We start from the raw sequence: 16,264 nt of genomic DNA, 5'->3' as shown, positions 1-16,264 counted from the left end.
GTCATACGCATGCGCGTAGGCCATTGTGAAAAGGTCCATTCGCTATATAGGGGAGCCGCGCGTACGAACTTCGGACGTAGCTTGTGTTACCTCTGTGGTCGAAGAGTGTTATGAAAGTATGCTCTTTTTTTATGGATTAATATATATTTGGAAAGTGAATGTCAATAGGCAAGCATTTGAAGAGGCGACTCTGCGCAAGTTGTGCTTATATATCGCCGTTCCTTCACTGAGCATTGTTTGCGTCTCGATTTCGACAGCCTAAAGGTTCGAGGAACATGGTAACGGCAATTTGTGGCGTTAGTGAACTATGATCGTGGCTGATCATGCCACGGAGGTAGGCTCGTGATCTTACGTTGCCCAACGAAGGGTTCTTTATGTGCTTTGAAATCTCTGTTCAGGTTTGCATATTGCAGTGAGGTACACGAGAAGATGGCGGGGAAGTAGATTCACATCTATTCTAAAGGCAAACACGTTACATATTCGCACTACGTTGTGACTCTAAGTGGTGCCTGTAGGAGTCAACTTGTCCCAATACCATACCGCAGAGTACCATAATTATACGAATAATCGGAGCACATGTTCATTCGTCGTGCAGTTTTACGCGCAAAATTATAAACCGCGATGAAAAAGCGTGGCAAGCTAAAGCCAGAGAACTGCAGTACTATACCACACCGTGATGCTGCACCTACACGACATCTTATTTGTTTCAAGTCGTGACCGTAACGAAAAGAAACCATGCGAAGTATGTAGTATACACAAGTATGTAGCGAAGTATGCGATGGAGTGGCCGTGACTGTATACGACATGCGTCAAGGCTCAAGGGTGTACCAGAGGTGGGTCCTTCTCGTGTATGATTTTGGACTTTTTCAGTTGATACCAGGCGTCCTCGTAGAACTCGTAGCATCGCATTGTCAGCAAGCACTGCAAATAAGCGGAAGAAAATATGTTCCAAGTGGTGCAGCATACAATTTACCTCCCCACACGCAGAACTTTTGTAGCAGTGTCGTATATATGCTACACAGTGAGTTCAAAGCATGGTTTTTTTTTCTAATACACTCTAGAGTGCTGCGGTGTAGCGAGACATGTCAACATCCTGGGTGGCAGTAGTTTGTATGTACGTGTCTGTGTGTGAGTGGAAAACATGTATGCATGCTTTCCACGCTTACACACATACGTATACACATATGTAAGTGTGTAAGTGTGTGTGCACTATGTACAAACGAAAAATGTGTGTGTATGAATGTACGTATGTGTGTTGTCCATGTGTACATTTGTGTATGCGTGTATGTAATTTTATTTTTATCGTAAATCTGAGAGTTACATGAAGCAAAAAGACCAGGAGCGGCTATTCAAGATGCCAGTGTCCAGTTTAGGCCATTGCTAGTTTCAATGATTACTGAATATCATTAAGAATGCACAGCAGTATAATTCTTCCGACGGGCACCGTGCAGGATATTTACAAATGAACAAGGGCCGAAGAACAGTGATGTTTGTGAAAGTGGCTTCATTGACAAACCGCCAGAACACATAACTAACAGCACAAGACGAGGCTTTACGTGAGGATAGAAGTGCGGAAAAACTTCGCAGTCTTGTGGCTTTCATTTCTATGAAACTTATAAAGCCACAGAAGAGTGATTTTTCATCTGTTTTTTTTATACTTCCCATATATCCCCTCGTCACGCGCTATCAAATGAAAGACATACTGCGCCTAACACTCACCTTAAAGCCGACGAATAAGCTGCTGCATACATTCAGGGCAGCAAATACCGATATCTGAGAGGAAAATACAGGGATATGTAAAAATCTAAATGATATATTTTTACAGATGAACCAAACACAGGACACGTCCAAGAATACTATACTGTAACGCTGTCTTCACGTGCATGAGTGAATTGGCTATAAATGCTGCACAGAAAAAGCGTAACAAGCGACTGAACCCAAAGAAAAGGGGCTCGAGATATTTTAAGGACTAGGTGCCAAAAGGGTTCCGAGGTTGGGAATATTATCAATATAGACTGTATAGACAATATAGACTATAGACAGTCAATATCAATATTAACTTTCACAGTGAATAAATGCTTACCCTATGATAATTGAAATCTGGGTCTGTTCTGTTCCCTCCCGCTAGCTTCCTGTGGATCTGAAAAATTCAATAATTTTATGAATGAATTGATAAATTTAAAGGAACGGAAAGAAAATTAAACAAATCAGAGGCAAGCAAGCTGGTGTAACGGAGAGGAAGTACAGGGTGTCTTTTTTTAGGCGATACAGATTTTTCATTAAAAAACTATAAGGGCTATAGACATGCTGTTTTCATGCACTTCTATCATCCCTGGGCCGGCGAACGTTCTTGGCCATATGTTGCTCGACCTTCAAATGACAAATTACCTAAAAATCGTTCACTAACTTTTTAATTATAAAAGCTACGAAGTTGTCCCAATGGGAACATCCGTTCCTTTCGATGACCTTATATCGTAGCCGTTTTCAGAACAAAAATCCGTTCGGTAGGTCGTCCGCAAAAAATTCGTGAAGGAACACATTTTTCTTTATTTTGTTCATCAACATTTTTAAAAACACATCTCTTTTTTCGATATGAAATCAGTTTCAGTATAGCATACGCTGAAGGGCACTCCGTAGGAGGGCACCAGCAAACTCCTAAGACAATGTCCTAATTAATTTTCAACTTTTTAATTTTTAATTTGAATTTTTTAATTAAGTTAATTTAAACTTTTCATTTAATTTAAAAGCTGCAAGGTCGTCCCAGTGAGAACAACTGGTCCCTTCGATCACCTGATACCGTTGCAGTTTTCAGAAGAAAAATCCGTTCGATAGATCGTCCGCAAGAAATTCGTGAAGGAACACCATTTTTTTGCTTATTTTGTTCATTGCACATCTTTGGAGACGCATCTTTTCTTCACCCCCAATGCGAGAGGGCGAAAGTTCACACCATTGCCTCCTGCATCCTGGAAGAAGATTAAAAGAAAACAGAAAATGAAACCCAAGATAAGGGCAGTTCGGATACCGTCACCCGATACATTTCTTTGTTTTGTGTCCGCAAGTTAAAGCTCATCTTCGACGCATGGGACGGCACTGTGCTCCTTCACCCTCTCACATTGGGGGAAGACGAGTCTCCGAAAATGCGCAATGAACAAAATAAAGAAAAAAAATGGTGTTCCTTCAGGAATTTTTTGCGGACGATCTATCGAATGGATTTTTGTTCTGAAAACGGCAACGGTATCAGGCGACCGAAGGGACTAGTTGTTCTCACTGGCACGACCCTGGAGCTTTTATAATCAAAAGTTGATTATTGAAAGTTAATTAGGACATTGCCTTAGGAGTTTGCTGGTGCCCTTTTAAGGAGTGCCCTTCACCATATGCTATACTGCAATTGATTTCATCTCGAAAAAAGTGATATATATATATATATATTCTTTTAAAACTGTTCGCAGTTAGCTGGGACACTGTATGTAATGTAAGTAATGTGTTGCTCACAAGTTCATAAATGTATTATTTTACATAGGCTATATCGATGAATTCGCTTAAACCATCTAATTTTAAGATAACCATCTTAATTCGTCATCATCTTAAAATAAAGTTGTTGTTCTTCGCTTACATCGAGTAGTCCATCGAGACAATCTTCTTCTTCAAATATTAGGAAGTAAACTTCACAACCTCGGATGCAAAGTGAGGCGACAGTAAGGATGAGCGAGGATCCAATTAAAAACGCCAGTCCATCTCGCACATCCTGAAAGGTGCAAAAACGTGGGTTATCGAAAACGTGAATTTCATTAAAATTGCTTTCTCTTACCGTGAAACAACGAAGGAACGTCCAGGAGCGGCTGCTACGCATAAGGCATTGATTTGCCTGCACGAATGAAGTTAGATTGTTTCACGGGGAAGTTATATTGCGATATTGGCATAATATTCAGCACCGGGCTGGGCGAACATCGAAAATTTGGGATGTTGGCTGTTGGTTAGGAAAACTGATTCGTGAGATCGCTATATTCTTATTTTATCGCAGTATTCTCAACCTTATTTTTCTCTTTAAACCTTCAAGATACGTTTGTGCTGTTAATATTTTGATTTTATTTTCAATGTAACAATACTTTTCTTAAACTTTTCTTAGACTCATTGCCGCTAGTCTGCAGAGGTGAGTGCGGGTAAGCAAAGTTGGACCCTCACCCGCACAGTGCCCGCGAGTGCACCCGCAGTGCTGTCTGTATACCCGCATACCCGCATTGGGACTCGCAGGGGGAAGTGTTCCTCGGCTACTTTACTGTTGTTTCGATTTTAAAAGAATGGAAATTCTGAGTGTTGGCTACGTGCCTCGGACGGCTTCAGTCGTATGCCAATAAGACTGCAATTCAACGAGAGCCATATATGTCTGCGTTAATAATCGGACTCGCCCGCCAGCACTTGCCTGCTGCAGTCCTGCACATGGATTTATACGGCCAACGACATAGGGCACTGCTGAGCTCGCGTGTGACAGAGAAGGATCAGCTATCTGGCCATGGAGTGAGGGTAATGCGGGTGCGCCCGCATTAACCCCGGTCGCTTTGCAGGTACACCCCCAGTTTACCCGCTACCCGCAGCGATCGCGAATTCCTACCCGCAAATCGTGACGAGGCGCGGGTAACTGCGGGTACCCGCGGGTATACCCGAACCCGCGCTCAGCTCTACTAGTCTGTTAAACTGCTACTTCCTGTGCGACTGTTTCGCATCGCAACAGAAACAGCATACCCGTTGGTTGTGCCCCAGCGTATTCCTTTTTGTTCAGTTACTATACGGGGTAATCTTTCCTATACAATTCGTATTCAAATTCGCACTGCGTTCACGAAAAGAGAGCAATGGATGTACCTTGAATAAGGCCGTCAGAGCAGCCAGATCAGCGAGGAGATTGATTACGTTGACACTTGACCGTGACGCATACATTAATGTGAAGGCTGTCAAAGATAACCAGGATCATTAATCAAACTTCTCCATGCATGAGCGCAGATCAAAGAAGAGCAGAATTCGGCAATAATAAAAAATAAGTCGCTTGTATAGCAGCTCGAGTGTAGAAGAATACGTATAGCTCAGAAACGACCCATCTAAAGAGAATGAGGTTGGTCTTTCATGTGGAGTCCCTGCGCGAAGCTCGTCTACTATATCGTTTTGACAAGGCTCCAGACTCTCTAGTCGCCATTTCAGTGGCCTAATATAGCAGGTACAGAATAATGCAAACAATTTGGATAACTGTTGCGGTCTCAGGTTTGACATTCGGAAACATCCCAAGGGGGGAGGGGGGGGGACACAATTCTCACTTGCAAACCATTTTGAAAGGAGGTTTTCGAAGTGGTTTCAAGCGGAATGGTTTCATAAACCACTTGTAACGCTGAAGCATCAAGCAATAGCGAGTGTTAAGAGATCGCTGATAACGCCGCCGTTAACTTTCCGCGACTACCGAAACCAATGACAGAGAGCGTGACTCAGAATCTTATCTTCTGATAGGGTGCGGTAGACGTCGTAGCGTGCCGGGCTACCCGTATCGGGCTACTAGCACTCGCTATTAGTCAGTTTTAGTATATCGTACGCCATCACCTTTGCGTACGTAAGGGATAGCATTGGTGGTTCTGCGCACTGCGCGAAGCTCTCTTTCTGTTATATGGGCGTGCGCAGAACCATCAACGCTATCTGTTACGTACGCTATCGCCTTTGTGTACGATGTACTAAAACTCTATTAGTGAGTTTTAGTATGTCGTACGCTGTCGCCTTTGCGTACGTTAGGGATAGCGTGATGGTCCTGCGCAATGCATAAAGCTCTCTTTATATTCTGCGCGTGCGCAGAACCAGCAACGCTATCCCTTACGTACGCAAAGGTGATAGTGTACCACTAAAAATCTCTATTGTCTTCCATGGAGGAGGTTCCGGGAGGACCTTCCGAGAGGTTACGGACGGTCGGCACTGGGGGGCACGTGGGTACATTACCAACGAAGAGGTCATGAGGGAGAAGAGAACAGTGTGAAGATATTCAAAAGCGCATGTGGTTGTATCGGAAGTACTGCTTCTTCGGAACAAAAAGTCAGTACCAGATTCGTGCGGAACAGGAAGAATTTGGGCAAACTATTGGCAGTGTAACAATAAATTTGACGGTCAATTATAATTTCTCCACGTACAGTGGGAGGTGTTAACTCATGTCACGTGACGGTAAGTTTTGATGTCAGTTCTCGGTTCTTGAATCTAATATGCTTCTCAACGCAATCACAGCTAAGTACAAATTTTCCCTGACGCCCATAGCGTTTTTTTTTTTTTTTCATTGTTCTTTAGGTCAGTGAGTTTCTTCAAAACACTAGAGGTACTTACTTTTGTAGATCGTGATGTTTCCGACTGAAAAGAACAGAAACGCTGTGTCATATGTAGGATTTCAGCCTCTCAGATTTACCCGAAAAACACACGCCGGTAAAATTTAAAGCAATTCGGATATATTCGAGAAATTCCGCTATTGGCAGCTCCACTAACCGTGCCCTGATGATTGGTTGATGGGGTTCGTTTCCGTTTGAGTAGAGATTGCCTCATATCGTGGGTTATCCGAAAGTAGGAAATTTGGCTCTCTATACTCAAATATACTGTGCGGCAGCCTTTCACTAAACAATGCGCGAATCATACGTGTAATGCCTTAACTTTGTTTTCCTAGGAGCGACATTGGAGTCAGTAGTACTCTGCTCGATATGACGCATTATACGGTAATTTCGGGCATATTCCAGCTCTACTTGAATAATGCGTAGGGTTCTCCTTTAACTTTTTCTGTGGATACTGCCTCCTGAAAGTGGACAGGGGAACACGGACGACATACAGGTTGTTGCAACGCACCTAGTAAGATTTGTAGTGCCGTGCGAATATTCGAATTTTTCGAATATCGAAGCGAATATGTGTCTTCATGCCGAATATATTCGAATAGTTGCCGGGTACAAGGCCCATGCAAGAACAAACGATTAATCTACAGCAAAACCGACAGAGATACTAGACTCATCCTATCACTTTCTTCAAGTCAAAACGAGATGGCGCCGCACTCTGTTTTGTCCTCGAATGCATCACCTTCTGAATGCATATACTGACAGAGATTCGGCTCTTGTATACCGCTAATGTTTCGTGTACGTTTGCACTTTATTTCCACTCCACCTGTGCGTGCAAACCGTTTCATTTTGCAGTTATTCGCCTTGTATTCGCTTCCGTTCTACAGTTATTCGTCTCGTATTCGCAACGGTTTTCAAACCCGTATTCTAAAGATTTGACGCAGGCGAAAGCTGCTTTACCACTATGTCAAATGATATCTGAATTTCGATATGTTCGCGTCACCAGGTGATCGTGATACGGATGTCGTTGACTGCAATTAACTTTCAATAATTAACGTTTTATTTATAAAAGCTACGAAGTTGTTCCAATGAGAACATCTGTTCCTTTCGGTCTCCTGATAGCGTAGTCATTTTCAGAACAAAAATCCGTTCGGTAGATCGTCCGCCAAACATTTGTGAAGGGCTACCGTTTTTTTTTTTTTTTTTGTTCATTGCGCATTTTCTGAGATGCGTGTTTTCTTCACCCCCCAATGTGAGAGGGTGAAGGGGCACAGTGCCGCCTCATGCGTCGAAGATGAACTTTAACTTGCGGAAACAAAACAAAAACAAAGGTATCGGGTGACTATCGGAACTGCCCTTATCTTGGGTTGCATTTTCTGTTTTCTTTTAATCCTTTCCCAGGACACAAGAGGCGATAGTGTGCTCTTCCGACACTCTCACATTGGGGGTGGAGGAAAGGCGCGTCTCCAAAGATGTGCAATGAACAAAATAAACAAAAAAAAGCGTTCCTTCACGAATTTTTTGCGGACGATCTACCGAACAGATTTTTGTTCTGAAAATGGCTATGACATCAGGTGACCGAAAGGTACAGATGTTCTCGTTAGAAACAACTTCGTAGCTTTTATAATTAAAAAGTTAATTATTGAAAGTTAGACGTTGCCTTAGTAGTTTGCTTGAGCCCTCCTAAGGAGTGCCCGTCGACATATGCTATATTGCAATTGATTTCATATAGGAAAAAGTGATATACAGTCGACCCCCGTTTATCCGGACTTCATTTATCCGGATCCCGCGGTATCCGGACAAAAGGCACGGGAACGGATTTTCCTCCATGTATTTTGTTCTCGTTTATCCGGACTTCAGCTTCCGGACTCGGACAAGAATTCCAGGGAACGAAAGTCGAAAATTCTTGTAATCCAGCTTCAGTTATCCGGACTACCGTGAGTAAGAGGAGACGCTGACCCCGCTTCGTCACCCTTTTCGCTGTGTTGAGGATATTCCCGTCACAAGTCAGGGACCTACATTCCTCCGTAGGGGAGACAACCGTGCACGATGACCCCCTTTTCTATTTGTGTGCGTTGGGTCACGTTGACCAGTCGAGTCATTTGGAAATATCTCGAGCAACTGTCCGGTTCTAGAGGGGAAAACTCCAACCCGAGGGCCTGCTGCTTACGGCGCGTTGGCCAATGAAGACATTCCCCTAGCTGACCTGCGATCCCTGATGCAGAGGCTCACTGCGACTGCCGTAGATGATGCTGCGGTTTCTGACCACGTTGACGTTGATAAGGATGATGACGCGTGTGCAGCTATGACTGATGACGGTGTGATTGCTGCTGTTGCCTCCGATGATGTGCAGCAAGACGGTGCCGATGGCGCCACTGAGAAACAAGGCTCCGACTTTGACACTTTGCGTCCACACTGACATTCTTCGAGCAGCGCAACAGCGTGGCTCAACTCTATGCAATTAGCTAAAGTTTGCAGGAATCGAGTGCCTACACTACTATGTAACAGCTGATATTGACGAGATTTCTGTGTTTGAATTAAATCTTGCTCTGTAGGACGTTTCTATTCGGTCGTTTCATTTATCCGGATGCCCCGGTATCCGGACGATTTCGCCGGGAACGGCACCGTCCGGATAAACGGGGGTCGACTGTATATATATATTTTTAAAGATATATTCGCATTTAGCTGCGACACCCTGTATATATATATATATATATATATATATACTGGAAGAAAGGGGTTCGGGCGACCGCGAAATTAAATAGGTACTAACAAAATATGAGGCAGACAACGAAGATGTAGGAAGTAGAAAAAGGGGGAGTTATTTATTTACTAGTGGAAAGTTAAGGGGGAAGTCAACGTTGCGGCGGAAGCTCCGCCTTCGTCAGGACTGAAGAATGACAAATGACACTTGGAGTTTTATACAGTGCTACAATGACGTCACAATCGGGGGGTCCCGCCACCTGGCGGCCGTCAGCAGGTCAAGTACAAGGAAGTGGTTGAGTCATGTCCGGTGAAGAGGTCATAGTCCGGGAGGTGGGATGGAATCCAAGGGCTGTGGACTGTTGTTCTGCAAAGAAAAGGGGAACAAGCAGCAGTACACTATCTAAGCAGATAAGTTTCTTATTGTTGACAGTACACCGGGGTCCTCGTTTATGATAGATTGGAATTTGTAGATAAGGTAAGATTCGCGCTGTTCTCGGCACCGGTCGGAACTGAAGTTTGTTTGAAGAAGGAAAATTGAAACATCGTTAATTGAATGCCCTGGCTGGCTAAAATGGCGTGAAACTGGAAGATTCGGTTTTTTCGTCACGTCCGATCGGTGATTGTTAAATCTGATTCTGAATGCGGTTTTTGTCTGGCCCACGTACTGTGCTTGGCATGCGTTACATTGAAGGAGATAGATAACGTTGGACGAATTACAGTCTAGGTTTGCTCTAATTGTCACTCTGAAGTGAGAACTAGTACTTTCGGCTATGGTGGTGTTTTGCATTGATTTGCATATTTGACATCTGCGGCCTTCACATGGGTGACAACCCATTGGTGAATCATTTGGTTCGTTGATTTTAGAATGAACTAAGCTATCTAGCAGATTGCGTGCGCGCCTGTAGGTGACACGAGGTGCCTGCGGAAAAATTTCCTTTGTGCGCTCGGATTGCTGAAGTATGCTATAGTGTCGATTCAGTATACCCTTAATGTTTGGGATATTTCCAGCAAATGTTACGATCAGGTTGATAGCGTCCTCTTTTGTGCTATTTTTTCGGGTACCGAATAGTGACTGGCGCTCTATTTTTCGGGCCCTGTTGAGAGCGTCTTTCACAAGGTTCGGTGGAAAATGGCGGTCAACGAATGTTTGTTGCAACTGATTTAGATTCCTGTCAAGATCGTCATCGTTCGAGCAGATTTTCCTGTACCGAAGGGCTTGGCTGTAAGGGATGGCAAGCTTTGTATGCCGTGGGTGACAGCTGTGAAAGGACAAATACTGTTGGGAGTCAGTGGGCTTCCGGAATAGGTCGGTGCTTAGAACTCCGTCTTGTAGTCTTACCTGAACATCTAGGAAGTTAACAGTTGCAGTTGAATACGTGTGGGTGAACTTAATAGTGGGATGAAATTGGTTGAGATCATTTATGAATTCTATGAGGTCCCTTTCTGAATGTGGCCAGATCATAAATATATCATCCAGGTAGCGTTTGTAAAGTGCCGGCTTTCGCTCACGTCCTTCCAGAAATTTTTCTTCCAAAGTTCCCATGAATATATTTGCATAAGTAGGCGCCATTTTAGTGCCCATAGCCGTGCCGCTGATTTGGAGGTAGTGCTGACTGTCAAATTCGAAGTTATTGTTTTTAAGGATTAGGTTTACTAGCTTGGACAGGGCAAGTGGGTCGATAGGACTGTGTCCGGCGTATCTAGAAAAAGCTGTCTCAACTGCAATAATGCCGTCATCGTGGGGAATATTAGTGTAGAGGGACGAGACATCTAATGTAACTAGGAAACTTGATGTGGGGGGCTGGCACTGATTTAGTATTTGAAGGAAATGGTTAGTGTCCTTGATAATAATCTTGCCTATTAATAGGCAAGATTATATTAACGAGGGTCTGCGACAATTGAGTTGCACTTCGTTTTATGAAAATCTGGACGCCGACCCCACGGAACGAATTGTTGCGAGCATCACGAAAGAACTAAAAGCCCTAAAAAGTAAGAAAGAGATCGACGCGACGCTCTACGAATACCTTCTTCCCCGAAATTCCACACCGGGCAGGTTCTACATGCTGCCAAAGATTCATAAAGAAGGAAACCCTGGCAGGCCAATTGTGTCTTGCAATGGTACAGCCACAGAAAAGATATCCAGCTTTGTAGATCACGTCCTCAAGGACATACCCCCACAACTACCGTCCTACATCAAGGACACTAACCATTTCCTTCAAATACTAAATCAGTGCCAGCCCCCCACATCAAGTTTCCTAGTTACATTAGATGTCTCGTCCCTCTACACTAATATTCCCCACGATGACGGCATTATTGCAGTTGAGACAGCTTTTTCTAGATACGCCGGACACAGTCCTATCGACCCACTTGCCCTGTCCAAGCTAGTAAACCTAATCCTTAAAAACAATAACTTCGAATTTGACAGTCAGCACTACCTCCAAATCAGCGGCACGGCTATGGGCACTAAAATGGCGCCTACTTATGCAAATATATTCATGGGAACTTTGGAAGAAAAATTTCTGGAAGGACGTGAGCGAAAGCCGGCACTTTACAAACGCTACCTGGATGATATATTTATGATCTGGCCACATTCAGAAAGGGACCTCATAGAATTCATAAATGATCTCAACCAATTTCATCCCACTATTAAGTTCACCCACACGTATTCAACTGCAACTGTTAACTTCCTAGATGTTCAGGTAAGACTACAAGACGGAGTTCTAAGCACCGACCTATTCCGGAAGCCCACTGACTCCCAACAGTATTTGTCCTTTCACAGCTGTCACCCACGGCATACAAAGCTTGCCATCCCTTACAGCCAAGCCCTTCGGTACAGGAAAATCTGCTCGAACGATGACGATCTTGACAGGAATCTAAATCAGTTGCAACAAACATTCGTTGACCGCCATTTTCCACCGAACCTTGTGAAAGACGCTCTCAACAGGGCCCGAAAAATAGAGCGCCAGTCACTATTCGGTACCCGAAAAAATAGCACAAAAGAGGACGCTATCAACCTGATCGTAACATTTGCTGGAAATATCCCAAACATTAAGGGTATACTGAATCGACACTATAGCATACTTCAGCAATCCGAGCGCACAAAGGAAATTTTTCCGCAGGCACCTCGTGTCACCTACAGGCGCGCACGCAATCTGCTAGATAGCTTAGTTCATTCTAAAATCAACGAACCAAATGATTCACCAATGGGTTGTCACCCATGTGAAGGCCGCAGATGTCAAATATGCAAATCAATGCAAAACACCACCATAGCCGAAAGTACTAGTTCTCACTTCAGAGTGACAATTAGAGCAAACCTAGACTGTAATTCGTCCAACGTTATCTATCTCCTTCAATGTAACGCATGCCAAGCACAGTACGTGGGCCAGACAAAAACCGCATTCAGAATCAGATTTAACAATCACCGATCGGACGTGACGAAAAAACCGAATCTTCCAGTTTCACGCCATTTTAGCCAGCCAGGGCATTCAATTAACGATGTTTCAATTTTCCTTCTTCAAACAAACTTCAGTTCCGACCGGTGCCGAGAACAGCGCGAATCTTACCTTATCTACAAATTCCAATCTATCATAAACGAGGACCCCGGTGTCCCAAGCAGCACAATGTACTGAAAGTCGAGTGCAATAGGGGTGGTCGGTATTCGTCTTATCAGAGTACTTCAGTTTCACGAGCCTGTTCAAGGCCATCCACCTACTCGTCCACCCCTATTGCACTCGACTTTCAGTACATTTTGCTGCTTGGGGTACTGTCAACAATAAGAAACTTATCTGCTTAGATAGTGTACTGCTGCTTGTTCCCCTTTTCTTTGCAGAACAACAGTCCACAGCCCTTGGATTCCATCCCACCTCCCGGACTATGACCTCTTCACCGGACATGACTCAACCACTTCCTTGTACTTGACCTGCTGACGGCCGCCAGGTGGCGGGACCCCCCGATTGTGACGTCATTGTAGCACTGTATAAAACTCCAAGTGTCATTTGTCATTCTTCAGTCCTGACGAAGGCGGAGCTTCCGCCGCAACGTTGACTTCCCCCTTAACTTTCCACTAGTAAATAAATAACTCCCCCTTTTTCTACTTCCTACATCTTCGTTGTCTGCCTCATATTTTGTTAGTACCTATATATATATATATATATATACGGGGGGGGGGGAGAAGTAGACCAAGCTCTTTGGCTGCAAGTATAACATGTGATTACAAGTCGCCACACCAGCACTGGACAGCTGTCTCGGCCTCTTCAGCAAAGCATTTAACATATGATGGCATTCGTATATGCGCTGTAAAATGCACGCGAAAACGCATGCCATGTCACGCAAAAAAAAAAAAGACAAAGCATGTGACAACTACTGAAACGTGATAAACCACCTTCGTCTTCGGCCTCTGCTTCGGTGTTCCAACAACAACAACAACTTTATTTTGAGATGAAGAGTGGGGAGGTTCATCACCAGAGGCGATACTGATCGGTGTTCCGTTTTGCACGTAGGACAGAAATGTCTGGAAGCTAGCACGTGCATCTCATATATATTATCTACACCCTTGCATGGTGTTGGCACCGAAAAGGCAACACATAATGTAGTGCACATAGTACCCTGCACATGAGCCAAACTACATAACGGCTAAAAACATGACGACTATCGGCCATAACTCGTATACATCCCTGAAGCTGACTACTTAAGGTGGAATGTTATCCTAATATGCCCTCTTTGAATGATGCCGTGTACTAGATCTGTAAAGTAATTGATTACAACATCGCATTTACTCTATTTAAACTCTCGATCATTACTTCAAGTATAGTATTATTTTCTATGTGTAATTGTATGCGCATGGTGCTTGCAAGGATGATCATGTGTGATCACTGTTGCAAGTAATTTTTAACGCGCATGGAGTTTTTAAAATTAGTCATGGATGCGAAGAGGCCTCTTTTGGCCGTCGTATGACTGTGGCATTTTTCGTCGCTTTGACAGAGTTCATTCACCACTACATTCACCACACCTTTCACGCATTCAGCATTCACCACACCTTCAAAAACCGTGAGGAGAAGATGATAGTAGCCCAAGAAAGGTTTTTATACCTTTTTCGAAGTTGACATAGAAACCCCTCAATGAATAAGCAAACCAGAACATGTGAGTCAGCTGTTGAACGAAAATACCAGTTAACCAGTATCACATTGGTAAGGATATACAGGGTCTGTGCAGATATACCTTACCGGCATTTGCATACTTAAGTCATTGCCTACTTACCTGAGGAACTTCCGGTAGACACGATGGCGTATTTATGCGTGCGAAAGCTACAAAAAAAAAAAAAAACTGGAAGCCATACTCAAAAATTAACGGAACGCTAAAACATCGGCTTCCATGCTTTAGAATAGGGCAACAGGGCGGTCTCAGGTGAGTTCTGTGCAGGTACCGCTAGGGGAGCTGCCGCTGCAGAAACAGAAACGATGTCCCACATGGATGCTCATCGGTAGTGCCCCTAGCGATACCTGCACATAACCTCTCAGAGTCTCTCCCGAGACCGCCATACACCACCATGCACTGCCATGGCACGGAATGCACTGAAGCCGAAGTTTTCGCCGCCCTGATTATTTTTACGCTGAGTATGGGTTCCGGATTTTTTCTTTGGATTTCGCATACATAAATGCGCCGTCGTGCGCCACCGGAAGTTCGTCAGTTAAGTAGACAACAAGATACGTGCGCAAATGCAGGTTAGGTTTATCTGCACATACACTGTACGGGGTGGGTGCTATAAAAGGTCAGTCACATTTTCGCGCGTGGTGCGATACCTACTTGACCGACAGATTTCCGCTACAACAGGGTGCATAATTTGTGCCAGAAAAGCCTTCAAAAAAAAAAAAAAAAAGATCGTGGCCTCCGAAAAAATCGTGGTTATCCGGCACTTCATAACAAAGTAAATACGACCACGAAAACTTTCGTGTCATGCATTTCCTATGCGCTATACCGATGTGAACACGTCGGTCTGCAAATTGTTGTGTATAGCATCCGCCTAGTGTCGCTAGCCGACACGAAGTTGTTTTCGCTTTTGACGCCGCTAGCGCCCCTAGGCGGAAGCTGCACTAAACTAGTGGCAGAGCGCCGTACTTACATCGGTATAGCGCATAAGCGCATGCATGAAGACGAAAGTTTGCGTGGTCACATTTACTTTGGGTTGCAGTGCCTGATAACCACGATTTTTTCGGAGGCTTTTCTGGCACAAATTATGCACTCTGTGGTAGCGGAAGTCTGTCCATCAAGTAGGTATCGCACCACGCGCGAAAAAGTGACTGACCTTTTATAGCACCCACGCTGCATATAACGGGCTTCTTTTACCGCTATAATGAATTTACTTACAAGATACAACAAAACGACGAACATCGTCACCACTCTCCCCGTCTGATACATGATTGCAGGAAGGCTAACTTCGTCCAGTTAGCTGCGCACAATATACACACCTACTATTAATGCGCAATAGAACACCCCAAACAATTTCCGGACGTTTTCAAACTCCATTCGAAACGAGGCTCGGAAGGCATGTAACGTGCGTATTACCTTCGTATGGTTCAGGTTGAATGACCGCAGATAAACAACAATGCCGAACGGAAAGAATATCACGAAGAACGAGATTGTGAACATTCCATAGGGGGTTGATGCTGATGCTGATGGTTGCATGAATCTTGCCTCGTCTTCCTCGCACAGAAACTAGAGTTTTTATTTCCATCGTTTATATTTCACAATTTGCGGGGCTCTTCGGATATTGGGATCTTTCGAATACCAAACCGATTACCAGTTCGCGTGGCATAGTTGTTATCACAGTAAATCTTTTTGCACCCTTTAGGGCGTAAAACGAGTGTAATTTGCGGATAACACCCATTTTTTTCAGTTACACCCTTCGCTATACCTTTGTCAAACTACAAGGGTGTTTTATGGGTGTAAAATGGGTGAGCATTAGAAACACACCCTAATAACACCCTAAAAACACCTTATGACTGTGTTACTGATGTCTGAATTCCCACGTTTGTTGCAATCAGCATTTCGATACAGGGAATGGGACTGAGGGAGGAATATATATTTAGTATAGAAAAAAGGAGGGAAAAGACTGAGGCTTTGGAACCGCTCAACCCCTTTAGTCCTCTATCCATATGACCACGTCTGTACGTCGCTCATAGCCACAGTTGATTCGCGGCGCTAACACGTATATGTACATTCGATTCAAA

The 16,264-nt window shown here is 44.0% G+C and overlaps 1 protein-coding gene across 1 annotated transcript; it reads right to left on the bottom strand.

Moving 5' to 3' along the window:
• Positions 1-677: 677 nt before the first annotated feature.
• LOC135395289 (uncharacterized) lies at positions 678-15,706 on the bottom strand. Its single transcript, XM_064626521.1, has 10 exons — positions 15,600-15,706; positions 15,402-15,483; positions 14,126-14,186; positions 6,343-6,366; positions 4,858-4,943; positions 3,809-3,865; positions 3,614-3,745; positions 2,084-2,140; positions 1,720-1,773; positions 678-921 (listed from the first exon to the last, which is right to left on the bottom strand). Exons 2-10 carry the CDS (start codon positions 15,450-15,452, stop codon positions 817-819), a joined length of 627 nt encoding a protein of 208 aa, XP_064482591.1. The 5' UTR covers positions 15,453-15,483; positions 15,600-15,706; the 3' UTR covers positions 678-816.
• Positions 15,707-16,264: the final 558 nt, after the last annotated feature.

Source organism: Ornithodoros turicata, chromosome 5, assembly GCF_037126465.1.
Source record: "Ornithodoros turicata isolate Travis chromosome 5, ASM3712646v1, whole genome shotgun sequence".
Classification (NCBI taxonomy): domain Eukaryota; kingdom Metazoa; phylum Arthropoda; class Arachnida; order Ixodida; family Argasidae; genus Ornithodoros; species Ornithodoros turicata.
Note: the sequence above shows the minus strand (reverse complement) of the source record. Positions and strands in the feature narration are given on the sequence as shown.

Excerpts from the sequence above, each read along its gene's own strand:
- LOC135395289 (XM_064626521.1), bottom strand. The coding sequence starts at position 15,452 with ATGTATCAGACGGGGAGAGTGGTGACGATGTTCGTCGTTTTGTTGTAT. Across the intron at positions 6,367-14,125 it reads CTATGTCAACTTCGAAAAAG|TCGGAAACATCACGATCTAC; the intron begins GTATAAAAACCT and ends TGTTCTTTTCAG. Across the intron at positions 4,944-6,342 it reads AAACATCACGATCTACAAAA|CCTTCACATTAATGTATGCG; the intron begins GTAAGTACCTCT and ends TATCTTTGACAG.